The sequence below is a fragment of the Dermacentor silvarum genome, chromosome 10, assembly GCF_013339745.2.
Source record: "Dermacentor silvarum isolate Dsil-2018 chromosome 10, BIME_Dsil_1.4, whole genome shotgun sequence".
Lineage (NCBI taxonomy): Eukaryota > Metazoa > Arthropoda > Arachnida > Ixodida > Ixodidae > Dermacentor > Dermacentor silvarum.
Genome location: NC_051163.1, coordinates 121,331,520 through 121,356,974, shown reverse-complemented (window position 1 = coordinate 121,356,974; position 25,455 = coordinate 121,331,520). Strand labels below are relative to the sequence as shown.

Here is a 25,455-nt window from a genome sequence, read left to right as displayed (position 1 = left end):
AAAAGCAAGTTACACTTGAAGCACAACGATAGCGGCGAACACAGTCGGCGATCGTCGAAATCTGATCAGCGGCGAAACGCGTCGGCTTTTATACCTGAGTCATCGAAGGTTCCAGATTAATCCCTGATGCCCGCGTGTCTTCCAGAAAGTTCTAGACAATTCGCGTCGCTCATACAATCAGATTACATGGGCGTCGGTGACCACAGATGACGGATAGAAGCATTGATAACGCCCGAGAAGCTTCCAATGCAGGCGCGTCCTGCGCGGAGCGATAACGTTTAACATTTGTCAGCCGGTGTTGAAAGCGGCCACCGGTGAAAGATAAACATGTGTACGTGTCAATATTTACTGCAACTTGTGTTGCCGCGAACAATAAACTACAAACTTTAGAATGGTTGCTTGCTGGGCTAGTTGTTTGATTGCAATTTATGTAATAGCGCGAAAAATTAAGGAAGGGATGATGATAGAGACAGTCAAAGAGCGGTCTTTTGACTGTCTCTGTCGTCGTCCCTTATTTTTTCGTGCTGTTACATAAGTTACAAACTTTACTTTGTGTACTTGTGTAATTCTTTGCCATCACTATCGCTACTTCACCTTTTGATCGAAAGTGACTTTTTTGTCCTTGAAGTTCGTTTTTTCCAATTACCCGATAATTGAAAATTTTTTAAAGTATTCTGGATAAGAACGTTCTGTCGGCATACTTCAATGTTAAGAAATTTCGGTATAATGAAGTGCCGAGTTTACTTCGTTAAGCCTATATATATAACGAAGTAGTGCCCCATCCGTGACGAGCATGGCTAGATGGTACAGCATGTCTCAAGGGAAGCATGAAAGGGGAACCCGATAGCAGTACACTCGTACATGACTCCACTCCACGTGCATCATTCGGTGAGCCCTCTTGCCGTCTCCTTGCCCAAAGCTGCTGCTTACCACTAGGGAGTTTGAAGAATGAAGATAATGGTGATCTTCATAAAGCGAAACATATCACCCATCATGAAAATTACTGCTAATCATTAAGATCAATTATCCCCAGAAGTTAGATGTGCCGCCAGTATATATATTTTAGAAAGTTATCAAAATTTAGTAGTTCGACCTCCAGGTGCCATTATAATTCAACGGAAAACTTGGCGATTGAAAAATTATAATCCTGAACAAATGCTGCTCAGTTGTGCGTTAGTTTTTCTGGCTTACCAAAACTCCATTCGTGGCAAAGGTCATCTTTTTGGTAAGCCGGGCGGCCCCGCGTGGCGTCCGCCAGGCGGCCGGCGGCTGTTCGGCGTCGATGACGCGTCTCTAGTCCGCGCCCTTTGGTGGAGGCTCGTATGCATCCGCCTTTGAGGGGGCAAATGCCGCTGCCTTCTAAAGTTGTACCCGACTACAGATACGTTCGCAGGCGGTCAACCGCTCGCCGGTAGTGGCGAATGAAGTTTGTCAGCGCGGACCAATCAGGGCGTGGTCGCGTCCTTCCTGCCGCCACATTTGAATCGGCTAAACAGCCAAAGAGCGAACATTGCAACGAAAGCTACGCGCATCGCGTACAATGATGCACTGATCACAGCCGTCCAGGCGCGACCAATATGGTTCAGCTGCAGAAAAATCGTCGCAGATCAATTGCGATAGCAAATTAGTAGAGAGCTATACGGAGTAAGCATAGTAGTTTTATCACCTATATAAACTTTGACATGTAGCAGCACCAGCAACGCGCAGAACTGTTGTCGACGCCGTCGGCGTTTTGCTCGCGCTTCGCACCGAGCGCGCGCACCGTTGGTGACTGTTGCGGTGCCTCTGGCGGCGGCTCGGAGGTTTTCGACGAGTTGAGAACGGGACACTCGTCGAGCCGCGTCGGCAGTCTTTACCACCTTCTCGCCTCGCAGCGTTTTTATATAAATACGCATTTGGTGCCGCAGCTCAACGTCGCCCCACGGCCTTTCGCGCGACGGTAGAAGTCGCGTTTGCTCTCCGCCGTGCGTTCGCTCCCGTGAAAGCGTGCGTCCCTCGCGCACTTTCACTCGCACATACGGCGCGCGGCGACGATTTCATCGCCGTTGGACTTCATACGGAACCTCACGGTGACGCCAATGGCAGAAATCCGCTCGGAGTGTCCATATAATTGTTATCGCAATAATAATGGTTCAGTTGTAGATACAAAATTTTTTTCACTGCATGTCACTCGGAATAGAATCCTGCTGTTTCCACCAACACTGTTTTCACCGCATGTGGGTGCAGCACAGCGGCGGCGCGCTAGCGTTCCGCCGCGCGAAGTTCGCCGTGAAAGTTCGCTCCATGTGCGCCGGGCTTTAGGCGCCCGTCTTTGCGGCGAGCGTCGGCGTAACCGAGCGAGCCAGCACAGCGAATGATGAAAGAGCGAACGCGGAGCGCAGTGGGGGATGAAAGACGACGACAGCGAAGAAAACGCCAGCAGGAAAGCGGAGGGTATGTCGAAAGCTTAAGAAAAGCGTAATGCCGCGCAAGACGGGCTCTGCGCGGCGACGATGGTTACGAGATGGCGCCAGAGTAGCGCGCGTAGTCTGTATGGAAACAGCGCTGCATGAGCGGAGGTCTGTCTGCGGCGGCTGCGGTGAATCATGCCCACGCTTCACCCACGTGCTGCCTCGCGATCTCCCTATTATCGAAGAAGTCGCGCCACACTTCGCTCCGTTTGCAACGTGCTGCACGATACAGATTGACCGCGCCAGCTAATATAGCTGTGCTCAAATTTCGCATTAGGTAGCATCGTAATGCACCTTAGGGCCGAGCCTTGTCCCTCCCTCGTCTTCTGTAGCTCTGGTTTGCATGGAGTCCGCTAGGGGCGCTGCGGTGCACAAGGGCTGTATACGCGTGCTCTTTCTTCAGCCATGGATGATAACGGTGGCTTCTAATAAAGGCGCGCCCGCTATGGATGAAAAGGCGAGAGTGGCGGCGCAACTGCAAGCGGAGTCGAGGGCTCGCAAAGCTGCTGCAGCACGGCGACGCAGACAACAAGCGGACCCGGAGACTAGGGCGCGGGAAACTGCAGCAAAACGGCAACGCCGGCAAGCGGACCCGGAGCTGAGGGCTCGCGATGCTGCAGCAGCACGGCAACGCCGGCATGCGGACCCGGAGCTGAGGGCTCGCAAAGCTGCAGCAGTACGGCAACGCCGGCAAGCGGAGCCGGAGCTGAGGGCTCGCGAAGCTCGCGCTTGAACCGAGCATCGATCGGCGCCACCAACCTCAGGTAGAGAACGCTTCCGGCGTTTTGCCGCCGCTTCCCGCGCTCTCGTCGCCTCTGGGTCCGCTTGCCGGCGTCGCCTTGCTGTTGCACTGATCATAAGACAGTCTTAATGAAGGGAAAATGAAGTCCGCACCTCAATACCATATACGACCAATAAAACAACATTGTATATACTGGTGGTGGTGGTGATGTTGAAGCAGGCGGGGTGAGCCTGGCATACATAGCCGGCAATTGTTCCGCCTGATCCTCCTTCGAGTTGAGATCAGGGGTGTGTCACCAAGTGTCTATGAGCCCCGTGTCTCGCAAGAAAGCTATCAGCAGTCGTTGCGCTCTCTTCCTGATTGTCGCAGGTCCTCCGGGGAAAACGACGTCTTCAAAGGTACTGTGCGTAAGACCGCTCTTTTGTAGGCTGTCGACAATCGCTTTTCTTTCTGTGTCAAACTGCGGGCATATCCAAATGAAATGTTCGATGTCACCACAGAAAGCACAGAATGGGGAAGCGCGAAGCCCAGTCTTGAATAACCAAGCTGTGGTGTACGCGAAGTCGGTCCTGATGCGGTATAAAAGCGTCGCATCTTCGCGGGTAAATCCATGAGTCACACAGGCTTCGTGGCGATTCTTGTGGATCTCCCTAAAGTGAAGGCCGATTGCAGCCTTAGGGTTCTGAAAAGTTCGTCAGCTTTCTCGTTTCCATAAATTCCTACGTGTGATGGTATCCACTGGAATCTTATGTTAAAGGGACACTAAAGAGAAACAGGAAGTTCAGCTGGAATAAATGAGGGACCTTCAGGAATGCATGCCGTTTTTGTTGGGTGCAAAAATATTAGTTATTAGCGGAAAAATTCGTAAACAAAGACCAAATATCTCTTCCTCAATTTCTCTCACCCTAGATTTGGCGCTGAAGCAGTCACAGATTGCATTGCTCTCAGCGAATCAGAATGCGCCATGATACGTCACCGCTTACGTAAACGGCTGAGGCGCTGGGCTGGATGCATCATGGCTGCATGCATGGTCGCTGCGTTTGCGTTCGCCGCGATGGATACCGTAGCTGCCGCTGAACCTTGCAACGAAGAGCTCGCCAGGAAAGCAGGACTGCATTTCAGCGATATTCAGTGAAACGGAGCGCGAAATGATCCTCTGTGCTCGAGCGGTAGGTGTTTCCGCGTGCGATGGCGGTGAGCCGCCGGCCGCGCCGGCGGAATGCAGAGCTTCGTTTTCGTCGACGGGAGGCGAAGCGTCCTCTCCGCCAGGCGACGATGTTCCCGACAGAACAAGCGTAGAAAGTTGTGCACGTACTCGGTATGGTTATTTCGTGGCTTTATTTAATGACATTCAGCACTCACCGAGCCGCCAGTTTGCTGCTGCAGGGGCACCGGTAGGAGGTTTGATGAAGGCCGCATTGAGGGAACAGCTGCTCGAGAAAGGACTGGCCTCTGGGGCACGCCAAGATACTTTCCGAGGGCAAGATTATACACATAATCCGAGGACGAGAAATGCAGAGAGCACACCATCGGTTTCTCTGGCTCTTTTGCCGTTTTATCATCGGCAGAGCACTCAGCCATTGCGAACGCCGGGGAGCCGGGGCTCTCCGAGCGACGCCACATGAAAGGACACAATCGAGTCAACACTGCCGCTGCCCCTGATCAAGCGCCTTGGGCCATTTATACAGCCCTCAACACTACACACACGAGGCATTTTCTGGCTGTTTCCCGCGAAGTCAACGTTTTTGGAGCCACGCAACACGCAACCAAACACCGTAGAGCGGAACAGGCGCGCGCGACGATGCATTGACCAATCACGGCCTTGACCAAAAACGAAACTACGAAACTATCACGGCCGCATGTATCGCCATGCCATTTTTTCTTATTTAATTTTGTGCTAAACTTGTACTTCCTCGCTTGAAACGGTTTAAAAAGTTGGCAAATGCTGTTTATGTACGTTTAAGGTGTATTTAATTTTGCATTTTATTAACAGTGATAAATCGCTCTCGACCAATCGCGACCGGCCTGCGTTTGTAATCTCCGACGTCACATCACGTAGTGCGGGAATTTCGAAGGGGCGTCAGCACCTATTCTTCAGTTTTTCGCTATTTTCTCGCTTATTAAACATCTGTTTGCAGTAAGAATTGTATGGCTGTGATCGTGAAAGGATAATCTACTATTTAAGCTCAACTTCCGGTTTCTCTTTAGTGTCGTTAATGAGTGTCGTTTAATCGTTAATGAGTGCCAGAGATTGCCTTGTAAATTTCTATAGAGGTAGGCCACGATGCAATCTCTGTAACGCTGACTTGGAATCCGTCAGCACCACGACATCTCGTCCAAAAAAGGCCCGTAGTTTCCGCAAAGCCGCGGTGATTGCGGCGCTTTCTACTGTTGTAGAGGAAACTACGCGATCCAGTCGGCCAGACCATGACACATCAAGGGATGGTGTGCAGAATGCCGCTGCACAGCTATCTGTTTGTGCACACACCGAACCGTCTGTGTACACTTGTAAGTGGCTTTGAAACGCTGTGCTCAAGTGTTCCAGCACAATAAACTTTGCTTCTGCTGTTGAAATGGTGCGTTTCGCCTGTAGGTGGGGTACACTGAGGCTGCAGGTAACGGCCGAAAAAGACCATGGCGGGTCAAGGCGACTTCGTTTAGGCCATTGCAATCCTGAAAATTGGAAAGTGTTCAGTGCCGCATGGAAATGTGAGCGAGTTCTTGCTCTTAGCCGCCGGAGAAGCGCCGTGCCTGCGCGGTACTCGCCCAGCCTTAATAGCTGCGTCAGCAACGCCTGAGATGCCAAGAGGCGGAGTGGAAGAGACTCTGCCTCATTAGCGACTTACTGTGCACATGTGTTGTCACTCATTTGCATGTTCGAGTGGGGAATTCACGGTTACCCGAATGATCCCCCGGTGCTTCGCCCACTCATCATCATTCACTTCGTGGATATGCGGTGTTTTTTTCATTGTGCAAATTTCAATTTAGAAATATGTATTGCATGTTAATCGAGGTAATCTAGAAATCTGCGGAGTACAATCAACCTCTCTATATGGCTATCATAGATTATGAAAAGGCATTTGATTCAGTAGAGATACCAGCAGTCATAGAGGCATTGCGGAATCAAGGAGTACAGGAGGCATACGTGAATATCTTAGCAAACATCTACAAGGATTCCACAGCTACCTTGGTTCTCCACAAGAAAAGTAGAAAGTTACCTATCAAGAAAGGGGTCAGGCAAGGAGACACAATCTCTCCAATGCTATTCACTGGATGCTTAGAAGAAGTATTCAAGCTCTTAGACTGGGAAAGCTTAGGAGTGAGGATCAAGGGCGAATATCTCAGCAACCTTCGGTTTGCAGATGACATTGTCCTATTCAGCAACAATGGAGACGAATTACAGCAAATGATTGAGGACCTTAATCGAGAAAGTGTAAGAATTGGGTTGAAGATGAATATGCAGAAGACAAAGGTAATGTTCAATGGCCTGGCAAGGGAACAAGAATTCAGGATCGCCAGTCAGCCTCTAGAGTCTGTGCAGGAGTACGTTTACCTAGGTCAATTACTCACAGGGGACCCTGATCGCGAGAAAGAAATTTACAGAAGAATAAAATTAGGTTGTAGTGCATACGGCAGGCATTGCCAAATCCTGACTGGGAGCTTACCACTGTAGTTGAAAAGAAACGTGTACAATCATTGCATTCTAGCGGTGCTAACATATGGGGCAGACACTTGGAGCTTAACAAAGAAGCTCGGGAACAAGTTAAGGACCGCACAAAGAGCGATGGAATGAAAAATCTTAGGACTAACGTTAACAGACAGGAAGAGAGCGGTGTGGATCAGAGAACAAACGGGGATAGCCGATATTCTAGTTGACATTAGGCGGAAGAAATGCAGCTGGGCAGGCCATGTAATGCGTAGGATGGATAACCGGTGGACCATTAGGGTTACAGAAAGGATACCAAGAGAAGGGAAGCGCAGTCGAGGTCGGCAGAAAACCAGATGGGATGATGAAGTTAGGAAAATTTCAGGCGCAAGTTGGAGTACGCTAGCGCTAGACGGGTAATTGGAGATCGCAGGGAGAGGCCTTCGTCCTGCAGTGGACATAAAATATAGGCCGATGATGGTGATGATTGCATGTTAAACTGAATGCGTCCCGCATCAAGCAAGCAAAATTTGAGCACATTTGCTGCAGCAGAAAATCGAATGTATATGGTTCCACTGCGATACAAGAAGACTCAAATTCTAGGGCTTTAAGCGCCCAGGGATGGCAGTGCTGCGCCAATTGTTGCGCCAAAACACTAACTTCGAATGAAGTCGCTAAATTTTGCAGGATGTTCGTGTTGCTAGCCACGTGTTGGCTAGCATTTAGTCCTAGAAGCCAAGCTGAATTAATCCGTTTCAGCGCCGGCGTCGTTGGAGTGTGGGTGTGTTTGGTGGCACATTGTAGCTTGGCCGCACGAAAACGAAGATCCTTTGTGCTATACAATGCATTACAAATGTTTTATGCAAGTCTTGCGCGTTTGCGTAATATGCGGACCAGACAAAGATGATTTGAACTGGCGCTCTTTCTAAGGGGCAGTCGGGAAAGAAAGCCGTGCTCTCAGCTGAATAGGTCGTACGCTGTGGTTATACATTTTAGGGCTGGCTCGTGCGCCGTATTAGGAAATCTGCGTTGATTTACGGCGAATACCATGCGCGTAACGTGAAAATATACTTTGCACGTGCACCATTCTCTGTTTACCAGGATGGTAGTGTGACACGCTGACAAACGCACTACTTGCTTTCGTGAAACTTTCTGGCCAGAAATACCCAATAGCAACCGCAATCATCACTGAAATTGGTACTCCGGTTACTCTATTTTCTGCATAACCACACCACACAAAAACAGACTTTTGCGGTCGCAAAACACTGAGAATGCAAAGTTTCGGTTTTAGTCTACCGTAGCGGCCGAATAGCTGTCGGAAAGGGTTGGAGAATACGTGAACGACAGAAATTGCCTTCGCGGCAACGATGTTCACGACGCGGCTTGCGCAGATCGAATCCGAAAATTTTAAGAAACCATTCATTGGCATTGAAAATACCGGTCGCCGTTTTACATTGACTTTAAGGGGCAGCCCTATTAACCGAGCTTGTGCAATATATTGGTCGGCGACGCGGATCGGAAAGCCACTGAACACTTTTTTCACCTTTATGCTTTTCATGAATGCCAGTTTTTGTTTCTTCTCGCCAAGTGATGTCGAATACTGGCAAACATGCATTGTCCAGCTAAGTAACTTCGCATTTATTCTGCGTTACTATGCTATCCCAGCTGAATGTCACAAAGGATTAAAAAAATTGCTGAGAAAATGCGAACGGCGTTGCCTGTATGTTGATGGGTGTTCATGGTTGTCGCAGTCAGTATTTATTGTTCATTGTGATCGAATACGTCTAATTAGCTAACTTTATAGACTCACCTAATCGACGAGATGTTGATGAAGACGTTGTGGAGGATGTTGAAACATGAATGATAACTAGATTTAAAGCAACCTAGAATTTGCATTATCCAATAATTGAGGTAAAGTTAGCTAATTAACCATTTTAAGTATTAGTTGCTTGTGCACAACGAAAAAAATAAGAAACTCTTGACTAGCAATAACAAAAGCCTATCAACATACAATGGGTGCCGCTCGCGTAAATCCCTTGTTTACTTTTTTTTCTTGGCCACATATAGTTGGCACGTCCGGTATGTCACAACATTTTTGCTGCTTCCAGAGCTGCTCCAAAACTCCCTTGGCCCCTTCCATCACTGAGCGCCGAAACCACGATCTGATCATGAAACAAGCTGCAGTGGGAGGCTCCGGATTAATTTTGACCTCCTGGGGTTCTTTCTAAGCACTTGAACATTTTTGCATTTCGCCCCCAGCGAAATGTGGCTGCCGTGGCCGTGGTCGAACCTGCGACATCGAGCTCAGCATCATAGCTATTTGTCTACCATGGTGGGTCTGGGAACACTAAATCATGAAATTAAATCCCTCTTAGTAGCGGCAGCCAATCTCAAAGGCTATGCTTTTGTGTACTGCAAGCGGAGGGTGGGCAAATGCCCTCATTTTTTCCTCCCTCGCGCCGCAAGTACCGTCCTCACCCTCGGGTTGATAAATTTCACCCCCCTCCCTCACTCTAAGCACAAAAGCTTTACCCGCCCTTCCTCACCATCCCGCTGAAAAAGTAACCATCCTTCTGTTACCTTTCGTTTTCTACAATTTCAAATAGACCGTTTGCTCCACTCGCGAGCTTAGTAACACTGATTGTCTAGTGCAATTCCTATTGTCAAAGCGTGCTATACTGCTTTGCTTTTAGGCACTTAGCCATAAGTCGGCAAAGAAACGGAGCTAACTCAGACTCACTCACAAACTATATTTTTACAGCGGCGCTGTCTAGCCTCCCCCAGGATCGTGTCCGCGTGTAGAAAAATACTATCATCATCAGCATTTCGGCTCCATGTGCGTGGAGGTTTGGCGCCATGTGCATGGCGGTTTCCCGCCAGTTGTGCCTTAGCACAGATGTCAAAACGAATGACTAATATGACTGATAGGTCATGACATCAACATCACATGCTCGTCAGTTACGGCAAGATTAACGATAATAAAGAAGGAATGAAAGTAGGAAAGAAATAGAGAAAGAAAAAAAGAAGGTAAAGAAATCACATGTGGCTCATATCCGCGTTGGATATGTGGGTATCAGCTGCCGAGAGCAGGAGCGGGAGAGATCTCACAGGATCCTGTGCCGCGGCTATGAACGTACGCTGTGGCTCATATGCTAGTCTATGACGATGGGGCGCACTTGGCGCAGCAAACGCACTACTTGGCCATCGCGCCGGGCGAGAACAAGACGCCGGTATCATTGCTCTTTGACGAACATGCCGAAGACGCTCAATATAATCAATAATGATAATATATAAGTTCACTATAGCAATATTCACTACAGCAGACCCACCGTAGTCACAGCTTCGCTGGCTTCCATCTTCACAGTAGTGGAAGGGCTCTGAATTTTTGCTTAGAGTTCACTTGGACTCTGACTCGCCGAAATTCTACTCAGCCGGTATCACTTGGATTCAAACTCACCAAATTTATACTCAGCTGGGCTCACTCGGACTCAGACTCGCGAAAATTGTACTCAGTCGGGCTCGCTCGGACTCGCCAGAATTATACTCAGCCGGGATGACTCGGACTCAATCTCAGCAAAATCTCAGTCAGACCCTGAAAGGCCTTCTTGGCCTACAGATTTAACGAACTCAGAATATCTTGAACATATCAACGAGAAAGATATCTTCATACCAGGCTAATATGTATGAAATGCAGAGGGATTACAAGCGCTAATGATTTAGAAAAGTGTATGCACGAGAGTCGTTAATATACAAGAAATTTCCTTATTTCTTGTCCATCACGATGTCTCGTAAGAACCAAGTATGACGGGCGACCTTTGGCAGGGCTGGATTTATTTCGCCTAAAGATAAAATGCGCAAAAGAGATCTTTAAAGAATATGCAAACTATTATTTGTGCGTGCGTACGGTGCGCACACTATAATTGTTTTTGTGGCGCATGCGCATTTTTGGCAGTTCGGGATAGATCAGTCCTTTCGTCCTAGCAGTGTACTAAATGAACGTTAGCCTCGCAAACAAAAGTTTACCCTGCTGGAATGGTGCGCAAAGGAGCTTTAATATACGTAATGCCACTTATCCACGATTTACTATTAGAACCGCGGGAGGTCCAGCTCGCTGTAATACTTTTATTGCGATAACAATTATATGAACACTAGGCGCATTTATGGCGTGCCGTCGCCGTCTTCGTCGCCTTGAGGTTCCGTGTAAAGTCCACGGGCAATAAAATCGTCGCCGCGCGCCTTATGCTATATGTGCGACTGAAAGCGTGCGAGGGTGAACCGGCGAGCGCGGCGTTTTACTCCGCGTCGCAGGAGCGCCCGCGGGCCGCAAGGCTCCGAGGGGAGGGTGGGGAGGGGCGAGGCCGCGTACTATGCCGCGCGCTCTCGCCCGGGTGGCTATATCTTGAAAGCCATCTGCGGCGGGGGTCCTTCCTCCCTGCGCTGTGTTTTCGCAGCTTAATTAGTTCGCGTTGATGCGAGCTGCGGCACGAAGGTCAATTCGATCGCTGCTGCAGTCGCGCTTACTCACTCCAGCGTTTTGACAGCGAGTTTCCGCGTTCATCGAATGAGATGCATTCATGTTTGCTTGTGCGCATCCGACGCCATGTTTGTTAATTTAGTGTGCCTATGTTTACAAGTTTACACGGACGATCAAACTGCTATCCTAACTTCGTATAGCTGTCCACTAATTTGTTATCGCAATCGATGCTTCGCCTTTAGGGCGAAGCTGCGACTTTTCTTGGTCCACCATGGTTCGACATGTGTGATTGATAATGAGTAACTGACAGACGCATTTCAAGGTTCTTTCTCGTAATGCAGTATAAACTCGCAATATATATGAGAGAGAGAGAGAGGTCACATGGTTTGCGGTTTGGCCCACTACTCGAGGAATAGTTGGTACGCCACTGCCCTTGTACGTTCGTAATTTTTATTTGCCTAATTACGTGTTAAGAAATTGATCCTCTAGAAGGCTGCTCGGCACACACGGCTAGCTGGAATCATTGCGTGCTTTCAGCGGCCAACGCGCAGTTATGTTTTCAGTGCGAGAGCAATTCTCGCTGCCTTCCCTTCAAAAAGAAAAAAAAAACAGGGGGTGGGGGGGCGGGAACAGCCGCCTTTGTTGATCACGGCAACTTTCCGCGCCTGCTTCTAAACAGCATCGAAGAGAGCAGAACTGGGCTGAAGAACAGAGCACCGCCATCAGTGCTTTGGCGGCTCGATCATGGCCTTGGCCGACGGCTCGGGCACGTTCTCGTCCGTCATGACCGTCTCGTGCAGCCGGGTGTACGAGGGCCTCTTGAGTCTCAGCGGCGACATGGGCGCGATGGTGATGTTGAGCTCGTTGGCGCCCTTGGCGAGTGCCGTCCTGACGCCGTACTGGTCCATGGTGTCCACCGGCACGCCGTCTATCATGAGCAGGACAGTCGCCCGGGTAAAGGAACTTGTTGGGCGTCACGACCTGGGCGTTCGTGACCTGCAGGTGCCGGAAGAGCAGGCGGTTACCATTCCGAGGCATGGGTGAAAAATAGTCTGCTAAAGGAATGTTCTACATGCTGGGATCATCCGCTGCAAATATATGTCGAGGAGCTAGAAAACTGGAAAGATCGACTATAGTAAACGGGCATTTTCTCAGGCTAGAAATATAAACTATTTCGGTATCTATGGAGGTCTTAGGTGGCGGCGATGAAGTGCTTATTGAATAGTATTTAATTAAGCTAGTTGGTCCATAGCTAAGAGGAGTTTTCAGCAGCTGAACTAAAAAATAAAAAGCTGGAGGCGACTCTAATCCTTGATTTAGGTGCCTGGTAGTGGCACTCGCACCCCGGCGTTGGTTTGCCCTGGTGTATTCCTTGGGTTAACCTTGCGTTTTCCTTGTGTCAACTTTGTGTTAATAAAGTGAAGTACGACACAGACAGAGAATGCTGGTGAATTCTTGATGTAAACGATGTAAACTACACTACATTGCGCTACACTACACTAGACCTGACGTCCTCGTCGTCGGAAACTCGACGGAACACAACACTTGGCCTGGCGTCATCGTCGTCTAATTCCATGGTGAACGGAACGGGCGGAAAACCGAACTCGGAAGAGCGAGCGAACGGAACTGGAGGAAAACCGCCACGCAAAATTATTCCTGTCACTTAACTAACTCAATTTGCACTCTATCTTTGGTCGCAAAAAACAATAAGTGACAACGCATTCGGATGAGAATGTCAAGAAATTTGATGAATGTCTCTTGAATGTGCAGGCTTTCGCCTTCAGTCTTTTTGGCGTATGCTAAAGTGACTAAATTTTTTAACAGCGAAGCTGTTAAAGCTGGAGGTAGTCCGGTGGGGTACGCCCGAAATGTGGGCCGACCTTGCACGTAGTGTAGAAAGGGCCCAAGCGCAATGGCACATACCCCTGTGAACTAGCCATGCTGTTCAAACTCGAGGATGGTCCGTCGAGTGTACGCCGCGAAACCTCCGCCTGGCGATGACGTCACCATGCGTCGCCTAGCAACGCTTCGCCCCAGCTGCGCCGACCGCGCTGAGCCTCGCCGCATCACTTAATTCGCCTTAGGTTTGCCGAGCCCACGATGTAAGATATATACTCTTTAGGTGGGGACACTTCTCGGCTTGCTTGCTAGACGCGATCGACCAGATTAAGTAGCAAGGGCGCGCGTCTATCGTGGCGGTGACGGCAGCGGATACCTATCGGCGGAACGACGCAACTTCAGTTAGAACGCAGGCGAGAGCGTGCGCCGACAAGGAACGCGCGCATGCCCTCTCCCCGGTGACCTACTTTCGTGCGTCACTCAATCATTTCGGATTTCCCGTGAACCGCCGGTTGCTATAACAACGGGAGATTAAACCAATAAAAAGCTTTCTGTGTTGAAGTTGCGTCGTACTGCCGATAGGTATCCGCTGCCGTCGCCGGGCCGATCGGCGCGCCTTTGCTACTTTATTTGGTCGATCGAGTCTGGCGAGTGTCCTCACCTAAAGAGTATATATCTTACACCGTGGCCGAGCCACAACGTCACCGCGCCGTGCGGAGCGGTTGCCGCGGCTGCGCAGAGGCGGAGCTAAACCGTGACGTTACTGCGCCGACCCACGGGATATATAACTCCGCAAAAAACACAAAAGCCCCGCCGTCTCCGCACCGAGCACATCGCCGCGAAAATGGGGCGGCCGAAAAAGAGCGTCGCTCTCGAAGAAGAGGAAGCACGGCGCGAAAGCCGCCGCGCCGCTACTCGAGAGCGAGTGAGACGACTTCGGTCCGATCCCGAGTATCGCGCCGCCGATTCGCAGAAGATTCGGAATTGCGAGCCCGCGAAACTGAGCAAAAGCGTTTGAGCGTCCAGAAGCGTCCAGATACTTTAATGACCGAGTGTTCGTTGCTCCTTGGGCTGTCGATGATTCCGGGGTGATCTTGCGCAAAACGTGGCCGTGTCTCGAAGCATAACCTCGCAAAAAGTTGGCCGAACCGAGATAAAGCTAGATGGGGTCGCCAGCTTCGCTGTTTGGCCAGCCTTCACACCACTATGGGGAAGCTGCCCCGATTTTAAAATATTTATATTGAATTTAGATTTTAAAAAAATTTAGCACAAACCAGAACTCGGTGGTCTACCGGAAGTCGCTGCTTAAGGAACAAAGAGTGTCACTCGCTGCTCGTACTACTAAAAGATAACTAAGAAAGACAAACAAGGAGGTCGCTGTGGCGACGTCTTTGTCTGTGTCTATTTTTTTTGTTTCAGTTCAGCTGTTGAAAACTCGCCTTGCTTATTGAAGGCTTTGTGATGACTGTTCCATGTCTAACATGCTTTGCGCACGTTACATCCGGAGAAAATTGTATTTAAGGTATAGTGACATGACATTTACGACTTATCAAAAATGTTTTTGGACTAAATGAACGCGCTGGCCATTAGATAAAATACTGGTAGGCATCAGAGCGGACTAAATAATGTACTATAACACAGAAGTGTTTGAATAGTGAAGTTTCTGAATCGAAGAGAATACGGTTCTAGGCGACCTACATTTATCCAATCGAATATCGAGTATATTTTTATAGCAAAGCTGTTTACCTCTAGCCCCCGTATGCATCCCCCGCATGTGCTCCCAGGAAGGGTGCCCTGGGCAGCTTGCGTCCGTATCGTGGAAGGGAATGGAGACGATACGATTGGACAGGAATGGCACAAAGTTAATTGTGCACATGCCCTGCGATTCAGTGGTTTTAACGTCCCGCACGTTCGCGGGGAGAGGGGAAAAAGTGTGTCGACAGCGCTGCCGCAATGAACACGAGTAAGGGGAGAGGGCAAAGAGTGTGGCCACGGCGCCTGTGCAGGTGGCCTGCGCATCTGTGGTTATAACGTCACGCGCGTTAGTGGGGAGAGGAGGAAAGAGTGTGGCGACACAACACCCTCTAGAAAAATATGAAGGCCTTAGTTCTTTTCCCTTTCCACTCGCGCTACGTCAGCAGATGGGGCGGACGCATCAGGCGGCGAGCGCGTTTTGCGGTTTTGCCCGTCGCCGCGACACGACGCATCCGCGCGTCCGGATCGCGCTGGTGCGCGTTGATCGCGCGTCTCCAGAAACTCATTCCCCGGCGCGTATGTACAGTCGTACATCTCTTCGCTGTTCAGTCGGACGTGTTTTCCTCGCTGTGAAAAGAATCCCGCCGCGATGCCGTGCAAATGCTGTGTACCTCGATGCCGCGGAAACTACACGGGGGACACGAAGGTGCATGCACGTCTTCAAGTTCCCGAGAGATCAAGCTCTAAGGGACGCTTGGATTCGCGCTGTGCCACGGGAAAACCTCACGGTCACCGAACATTCCAGGGTAAGTTTTTTTATTTAGATGTTAGTTAATTGAAAGAATATAAACGTACATCTGTAAGTGGCTCATGAGCCGCATGTTTGTGTGACCTGTAGCCGTCGGTTTGCTGATTGGAGCGTATTTTTTTTCTAGGTATGTGAACTCCATTTCATGGACGAGGACATTATTCGAGACGCGACGCATACAGATCAAGCAACTGGCCGCGTAATGACAGTGCCGCTATCTCATGTGCGCCTTCGCCCAGACGCTGTACCGTCGAAGTTCCCGAATCATTCGAGCTACTTGTCCAGAAAGACCGCGAGGAGGGAAGATCCTGACTCCAAGCGCGCGCGAATAGAGAATGCAGCCCTTCAGAAAGCCATCGCTGAATACAACGAGGCATTTATCAGAGCACGCGAGGAGGATAAAGTCAACAGTGTGAGCGAACTTGCCAACCACGTAAGGAGCCAAGGGATGAAGTTCTGGGATGTTATCGAAAGAAATGAAAGGCTTCTTCTCATTCACATTGTCGACGATGAAGCACCGTGGTTGAAATACTCTGCTTGCGTGAAAGGAGATTTGAGCGTGACACTACACGTTATGAAAACGGCCGTAAAAAAGCTCGGTGCAAATCTCTGCGTTCCCGAAATCGCTAACAGTAAAAGGGGTATGGTGGAACTCCTGGAAGGCATCGAGAAGTGGGACTGTGACCTGATGTCCAACTCAGTCGCCGAAATTTGCGAGGCTGTTTGTTTACTGCTTGATCAGCTTTGCACGTCCCAAGCAGAAGATGACGCCAACTGTATTCAATTTCTGAAAGAGCAAGTCACCTTGCACCTATCGAAAAAACAGCGCAGGCGCTACTCTGCTGATTTCATGATGTTTTGCTGTATTGTTTTCACTATATCGCCCCATGCATACGCGTTCATACGTAGCCATGGAAGCATCACCTTGCCGCATCCTATGACGATAAGATCAGTGTGCTCGTCTTATGGTATGAGTCCTCAACAAGAGCATCAGAGTGAAACATTCCTCAGCTACATGACAACAAGAATTTCTGACCTGAAAGATGACCAGCGCTTTGTCACAGTTATGGTTGATGAAATACATATAAAACCTTACTTTGACTACAAAGGAGGCAATATTACCTGGCGCTGCAATGAATAGAAATGAAGCTGCTAACTGTGCGCTCGTTTTCATGGTGCGCAGCGTGACGTGTAAATTCAAAGAAGTTGCGCATATCGTGCCGGTGCACCGAGTAGAGGCGGAGTTCCTGCAAAAGACGCTTAAAGACGTGATTTGTGGGCTGGAAAAGATTGGGTACCGGGTTATGTGCGTCGTCAGCGACAACAACTCTGTGAACAGAAAAGCGATGTCACTTTTCGAATCACCTCCGTGTAACAGAATTGTGTACCAACATCCATCAGACCCTTCAAGGCCGCTGTTCTTCGTTATAGACCCAGTGCGCATTCTAAAATGCATACGAAATAACTGGATCAATCAGAAGAATGACCAAATTTGTTTCTACTTCCTGGAGATCCAAGGAGACACACCAGAATCAGAGCGAATGCAAACAGCGTCATTTGCAACAATCAGGGACCTTCACAGCAAAGAGTGTGACCAGCTGTTGAAATATGGCTATGGGCTGTCAAGAAAAGCCCTCTACCCTTCGAGTCTTGAAAGGCAGGACGTAAAGCTTGCTTTACAAATCTTCAATGACTATTTACCAGAGGCGTTACGTGCTCTTGGAGCAAAGCACAACCTATTCTCTTTCGAGGCCACGGCTACATTCGTCGAGATCATACTCAAGTGGTGGAAAATTGTAAACGTCAAAACTCCATGGAAGGGAGAAAGGCTTAGAGATCACTTCCAACAACCAGTGCTTTCCATTGATAATGATCCAAAAATTGACTTCTTGCACATGTTTCTGAAGTGGCTGGATGAGTGGAAGAACAAAGGTTTTGACAACGGTACTCTGACAAAGGAGACTCACGCTGCTCTCGAACACACCACCTATGCGCTTGTTGAGCTCGCTAGGTACAGCTTCGAAGAGCTTGGAATGTCATATGTCCTTTTTGGGAAGATTCAGACAGACTGCCTTGAAGATCGGTTTGGAAAGTATAGGCAGCTGGCAGGTGCGCAATTATCACATCTCCATATGAAGTCGAAAACAAGCTGCGCCTGCAGAGCACCTTGCCTACAGTTTCCCCTGACCAGCACTGGGAATGTGTCCGAAAGCAAGTCGAGGCATTGCTTCCCAGCAGCAACGTTGTTGTTACCAGCCAGGCTCTTACGAAGATGCAGGACGTCGTCCCAGTCCTCGTCTACGTTGCAGGTTATGCAGTATACGGGACCCTTAAAAAGTTGAAGTGCGAGCAATGCAGGGACTCGTTGACCGTGGACAAGAAGATCACAGTCTCTGCCACAAACGAACATTATGGTCTTGTGAAGCAGCTGGACCGAGGAGGTTTAGTTTATCCATCAATGTTTGCACTTAACGCAGTTGCTCATAGCTACGTTGTAGTAGAGCAGCTCGCTACAGAGCCAGCACTGCTTATGATGCCTGAACAACGCCAGGTGGTAACGAAAATGACGCTACAATTGCTGGCTAGTGAAGAGCAGTCCGACTTCGATACGTGTGAGAATGGCCACACAGTTTAATTAGTGCTTAAACACATCCTGCGGTGCAGCACCAACATTCTGCTAAAGAACTTTTGTAGGAAGCTGAACGACAAACTTCTCGACGCTGCCGATAAATAAAAAAAAGGAAAGCCACAACTCTCGAGGCCAAATAACTGCATGCATTGCTTCTAATATAAAGCCAGCAAAAAAAGAAACTGGGCTTCGTAAATAAATGTTTTGCTGCTACAGTTTTCTGGCGTTCTATTCTTTTTTAAATACATGCATGCTTGTTCTTGAGAAAAAAAAAATGTTTCCGCGCAATGCACCTGCGAGACAACCGCTCTTGAACAGCGTTCCATATCTTTTTTTTTCAATCCGCCCCATCGTGTGACGTCACGCGAAGAGAGCTAAGGCCTTCATATTTTTCTAGAGGGTGTTGGGCGACAGCGCTGCGATAATGGAGACGGGTATGGAAGAGGGGGAAATGGTGCGGCGATGGCGCCTGTGCACGTCGCCTGTGCTTCTCCGGCGCTTCCTCACGCGCGTTGCAGGTGCCGGTGTGGCTGCAGCAGCGGTTGCGGCAGAATGCGTGGGAGGTGCGTTGACCACATCGGCGTAGTGTGGTCCCGAATGAAAAAAAAAATCTGTGATTTCATAATGAATGCAGCCTACACAGCTTCGCTGGTAATCCGTCCCCATATGAATGTTGCGGCCCCATGATTTAATCTTACCCATTTGGGTAGGATTAAATGTAGCATACAAATCGAGAAAACTGAACAGTGTGAAAAGCCAGTAGCAGATCTATTTAGAGAACTGGACCATGAAATTTCGAGAAAGTCCCATACGCTCAAAGAGTATAGTGGCACTTTCGGTCCTCGGACAATAATATTGCTGATGCAATCGAGCAAGGCCGCTGTAACGTAAAGCTATTCCAGACTGTTTCAATTTCATTTCTGCAATCAGTCCTCCACGATTTCTTGGGCCACCCCCACATCACCTGCCTGTCACGCGATTCAAAAAACCGCGAAAACGTCTGATGGACAGTACAGACTGATTACGCATGATTAGAAAATAAAATTATTTCCGATTCTATGCCATTTTCGTCCTTTGCCCTCCGCTATTGGTCAAATGATTTCGGGCGGCGCCCACTTCGCCTGTCTGCCATGCAGCCTCATAAAATGGAGAAAGCTCACCACGTTAAAGTGACGTGTACGCATTAAAGATGCTGATAGGACGCGTTGAAGGTTAGATGCGCTTGGAGTTTTTATGAATGCCAGAAACAGGCAACGGCCAAGCGGCGCGAGTGCGAGCACCAACAACAAGCGTCTTCTTCTTCGTCTTCTGCTGGCGCCCGTATTTGTCACTACAATGCATTCATTAATATTGACACGTATACATGTTTATCTTTCACCGGTGGCCGCTTTCCACCGGCTAACAAATGTTAAGCGTTATCGCTCGGCGAGGACGCGCCTATATCGGAAGTTTCTAGAACGTTATCGATGCTTCTTTCTGTTGCCTGTTTTCAGCGAAGCTTATGTTATCTGATTGTATGACCGACGCGAATTGTCTAGAACTTTCTGGAAGACACTGCGGGTACCAGGGATTAATCTGGAACATTCGATGACTCATGTATAAAAGCCGGCGCGTTTCACCGCAGATCAGATTTTCGACGCTCGCCGACTGTGTTCGCCGCTATCGTTGCGCTTCGAGTGTAGCTTGCTTTTATGGGCACAGGTTCGCCCAATAAAGACTCAGTTTCGTCATTCACAGTTTTACGACTGTTTCTTCATCGTCACTACTACGTGACATCTGGTGGGGGTTAAAGCCCCTGTATATAAAAAGTAGCGACACTCTCCTCCTCCGGCTTCCCTCCTCCTCGTTTCTCCTCTCTTTCGCGCTCCTTTTTCGACCGTTGCGCCGCCTACACCACTTGAAACACGTGCACTTGTTTATCTTTCACCGCTGATCAGATTCGACGATCTCCGACTGTGTCCGCCGCTATCGTCGTGCTCCTCGCCAGTCGGTAGACGCTTCTCGGGCGAAAATGGCGATGGAGCGCGATCGTAAACAAACGCAGCCAGCGCCCGGCGGCGCGACGGTCCACGTGATGCCATTAGGCCAATACCGAAGCGGCGTCGGCCTCGGTCAGGGTGTGCGAGGAGGCGGCGGCATTCTTCAAAGCGTGACGCTACTTTTTATATATAGGGGTTTTGGTGGGGGTGCTTTTATGTCCTTGTACCGGACCCCCCGTCCAGCCGTAAGCCAAGCCCACACCGTATAGAAGACGTCGACGCGTACCCCGACCAGCGAGCTAGCCGCAGGCTACTGAACCTGCCACCAGAGTACGAACCCCTACCCGAAAAGACCAAGAGGACAAAAGTCATGACCTCGGCAGCAGCTACCATGACAGCCCCTGTGCCAACATCTGTGGTCGTGATGCAACAATCAAGGGGGCCGCCGGCTTTCCGCGGTTCGCCATGTAAAGACCCCGAAAGCTGGCTGGAGGCATACGACCGGGTCGCTACGTTCAACAAGTAGGACTGCGACGAAAAGCTGCGCCATGTTTACTTCTCTCTTGAAGACGGCGCCAGAACCTGGTTCGAGAATAGGGAGCGTGCACAACCTGGGACCTCTTCCGAGCCGCATTCCTGGACGCGTATTTCCATTTGCTAGTAGGTACAGCGTTTGACCGCTGGCGCCACGCTGCGCCGCTCGCGCGTACCATGTTTCGAGCCGCCGCCGTTGGAAAGGAGGAAGCGTTGACGGAGAAAACGCTGGGCTGGTGGTGACTTAGCCTGCTGTTGGGATCGGTGGTATTATAAACGCATCACTGTTTTGATGATCCAAATATAATCTCACTATCAGGGAGGGAGCAGTCTACCTGACTGGAGCAGTATTTTTTTATTTGGGGTGTTGCTACGCTGCGCTCCGCAACACCCGAACGACCGCCGCTTCGCGTCGGCGCCCGGCACCACGGCTGCCGCCGTGGCGCCGGGGTTCAAGCGACCGTGCTGGCAGAGAGAGAAAAAAGGAAAAAGCGTGATATTAAGAAAAAAATGTAGCCAGAGCGAGTTTCGAACCCGCGTACGCAAGATCCCGAAGCGAGCGCCGTATCCACTCAGCCATACAGCTACGCTTCCAAAGGTTGCATTCGTGCAAACCATATGATTGCGTTCGAGCGCCCTCGGTGAACGGAACCACCTAGAAACGCAGTACGCGCGAGCGGCGCAGCGTGGCGCCAGCAGTCAAACGCTGTACCTACTAGCAAATGGAGTGTTGCTTCCTGGACACCTTCACGAGCGTCGTCCGTAAAGAAAGAGTCCCAGCCTTTCTGGAAAACCGTGTACAGCTCCCGAATGAGAGCATCGGTATTTGCACTGAAGAAATGACTCGATTGTTCAGGCGCGCCGATCCCGCTGTGCCCGAAGACAAGGAAGTTCGCTTGTTCATGCGGGGAGTTAAGCAGGAGCTATTCGCCGGACTGGTACGGAATCCACCAACGACAGTCCAAGACTTTCTCTCGGAGGCTACGACTATCGAGAAAGCACTGGACATGCTCAACCGGCAATACAATCGCCGTTCGACGCCAGACTACGCCGAAGTCCAAGGACTTTCCGACGACCTTCAGACACCATCAGGGCGATAGTACGCGAAAAGCTGCAGAAGTTGCTACCGTCGTCGCAGCCTCAAGTTGCTTCCATCGCCGATATCGTGCGGGAGGAAATCCAGCAATCGCTAGGACTTCCCGAATCGCCGCAACCCCAGCCGCAAGCGATGGCCTACGCCGCCGTCGCCCGTCATCAAGGCCGCCCTCCGCGCTCGCGCAAGGCCCCGTAACGCCGCAGTTCCGTCATCCACCGCCGCCGCCACCAGCACCCCCGCCAATCGAACAGCGCAGCTACCAGAGGAAGACGGACATTTCGTGCGCACCTGACCACCGCCCGATCTGCTTTCACTGCAGGGAAGCCGGCCATGTCTACCGCCGATGCCCATAACGCGAGATGGGCCTTCGAGGGTTCGCCGTCAACGCACCACGTCCACAGCTTGGCGAGCGGCCACCGGTGAAAGATAAACATGTATACGTATACGGGTTCTGCAAGCTCTCCATGACGACCCCACGGCTGGACACCTCGGTTTTTCCCGCACGCTCCCGAGGATACAAGAAAAATACTACTGGCCTCGCCTCTCTGCCGACGTCGCCCATTACGTAAGGACCTGCCGAGACTGTCAGCGACGGAAAACACCGCCGACAAGGCCAGGCGGACTTATATATACAGCCGATCGAACCACCTCGCCGACCGTTCCAGCAGATCGGGATGGACTTACTGGGGCCTTTTCCGACGTCGACGTCCGGGAATAAATGGATCGTCGTAGCTACGGACTACCTCACCCGCTACGCCGAAACAAAAGCCTTGCCAAAAGGCAGTGCCGCCGAGGTAGCCCGATTCTTCGTTGAGAACATCCTTCTGCGTCACGGTGCCCCAGAAGTCCTCATCACCGACAGAGGTACAGCCTTTACGGCAGAACTAACTCAAGCTATCCTGCGATACAGTCAGACAAGCCATCGCCAGACCACCGCCTACCACCCGCAGACGAATGGCCTCACCGAGCGCCCAAATAAGACCATCGCTGACATGCTGGCAATGTACATCGACGTCGAACACAAGACGTGGGATGCCATCCTTCCGTACGTGAACTTCGCATGCAACACGGCCGTCCAAGAAACGACGCACATGGCGCCGTTCCACCTGGTCTACGGTAGGAAACCGGCAACGACGCTTAACGCCATGCTACCGGACGTCACCGACGAAGAAAATCTCGACGTTGCCATCTATTTGCAGCGTGCCGAAGAAGGTCGACAGCTCGCCCACCTGCGCATCAAGAACCAGCACAGGACCGACAGCCGCCACTACAATCTGCGACGCGGCTACGTCGAGTACCAGCCCGGCGACCGTGTTTGGGTCTGGACTCCGATACGCCGACGATAACTTAGCGAGAAACTGTTACGTCGCTATTTCGGACCATATAAGATCATCCGACGTATTGGCGCACTGACTATGAGGTCGTGCCAGACGGCATTTCGCAATCGCAGCGGCGCCGCGCACGAACTGAAGTCATCCACTTGGTGCGTCTTAAGCCTTTCTACGCCCGCTGACGAACTTTGTTACTTTGTTATTTTTTTCTTTATTACGCGTGGTTTTGTTTTCGCTTTCGTGTATGTAGCATCGGGACGATGCTTTTTAAGGGGAGGGTATTGACACGTATGCATGTTTATCTTTCACCGATGGCCGCTTTCCACCGGCTAACAAATGTTAAACGTTATCGCTCGGCGAGGACGCGCCTGTATCGGAAGTTTCTAGAACGTTATCGATGCTTCTTTCCGTTGCGTGCTTTCAGCGAAGCTTATGTTATCTGATTGTATGACCGACGCGAATTGTCTAGAACTTTCTGGAAGACACTGCGGGTACCAGGGATTAATCTGGAACATTCGATGACTGATGTATAAAAACCGGCGCGTTTTCGACGCTCGCCGACTGTGTTCGCCGCTATCGTTGCGCTTCGAGTGTAGCTTGCTTTTATGGGCACAGGTTCGCCCAATAAAGAATCAGTTTCGTCATTCACAGTTTTACGACTGTTTCTTCATCGTCACTACTACGTGACAATATGCCGAACAAAGCTGAATTTTTTAGGAATTGTCGGAGACTTCCCTTGCTCGCAAAGAATAGAATATGACTGCCCGCCGATCGCTCTGCTCCTGGTTAATTCGTCACAAGTTGAAATTCTGATTGATTGATGCTGTTATCCCTGTTTGGTATTCTTTTGAGCGTATTTGTGTTTTAATTAATCAATGGCTGAGTTCAGTGCATCCGCGCATGTCCTCTTTTATTGTGTGTTTAGTAAAGTACAAGAATGCGTATGCAGTCTGCTACGTTATTTTACTTCGAACACATAAGACAACTCTACAAAATTTATTCGAATTACGTCATTACAGAAGAATTTTCTGCTCAGGCAAACGCCATGTGCGAGGGGAACCAAGACATCTATTTATAATTACACTAATCACATATATTAACTTCTTAGCAACATACTTTACAGTGTATGTTTATATTGGAAAGTTGAAGGAAATTGCCATGAATGTTTATGTCCGCGTTCTCACATTTCAATATTCCGGTTTTAGCTTGTGGCAAGACGACGCTGTCGCAGGCGTTTCGCTTTGTTTGCCCTAAACTCAGGGTCGGCGGCTCTTCGCCTCAACATCGCGCTCCCGAAACTCGGGGTCTGCGGCTCTTCGCTGACGTTTCGTCTGGGCTTCGGAAGCCCTCACGCTAGAATCAGCACGGCGACGACGAGCCCCCTTCCAGAGCCAGTTCGCGGCGCCGTTGCTCAAACGCAGCCTGGTCCTCGGCACAACGCACCACGCGCCGCCTTCCCATTCGGTAGCCGAAACTGATCTGAGGCGAGGGAAGCCCGGCGGAGCGCGCGCGCGCCAACCCCCTCTCCTTCCATTTCCCTTTATTTCTTGTCCCTGGCTCATACCTGCATATCCAATGCGGGTATGCGCCACATGTGACTTTTTGCGTGACTGCCTCGCCACCGAAATCTGTAACGCAATACAAGCTTCGCTTGAATCATCATCATCAGCAGCAGCAGCCTATTTTTATGTCCACTGCTGGACGAAGGCCTCTACCTGCGATCTACCTACTTGCGCCTGCAAATTTCCTAAATTCATCACCCCACCTAGTTTTATGCCGTCCTCGACTGCGCTTCCCTTCTCTTGGTATCATTCTGTAGCTCTAACGGTCCATCGGTTATCCAGCCTACGCATTACATGGCCTGCCCAGCTCCATTTTTCCCTCTTAGTGCCCATTAGAATATCGACTATCCCCGTTTGCTCTCTGACCCACACCGCTCTCTTCCTGTCTTTAACGTTAGGCGTAATATTTTCCGTTCCATCGTTCTTTGTGCGGTCCTTAACTTGTTCTCGAGCTTCTTCGTTAACCTCCAAGTTTCTTTCCGATATGTTAGCACCGGCAGAATGCAATGATTGTACACTTTTCTTTCCAACGACCTTGGTAAGCTCTGAGTCAGGATTTGGAAATGCCTGCCGTACGCACTCCAACCAATTTTATTCTTCTGAAAATTTCCTTCTCAGGATCAGGGTCTCCTGTGAGTAATTGACTTAGATAAACCTACTCGTTTACAGA

At 50.0% G+C, this 25,455-nt stretch overlaps 1 protein-coding gene across 1 annotated transcript in view; it reads right to left on the bottom strand.

Moving 5' to 3' along the window:
* Positions 1–11,755: 11,755 nt before the first annotated feature.
* The window catches only part of LOC125940942 (uncharacterized), a 97,535-nt gene continuing 83,835 nt past the window's right edge, over positions 11,756–25,455 (bottom strand). The window contains exon 12 of the mRNA XM_049657689.1: positions 11,756–12,308. Coding sequence (XP_049513646.1) covers positions 11,904–12,308 — 405 coding nt within the window. The 3' untranslated portion in view covers positions 11,756–11,903. The remainder of the gene's footprint in view (positions 12,309–25,455) is intronic.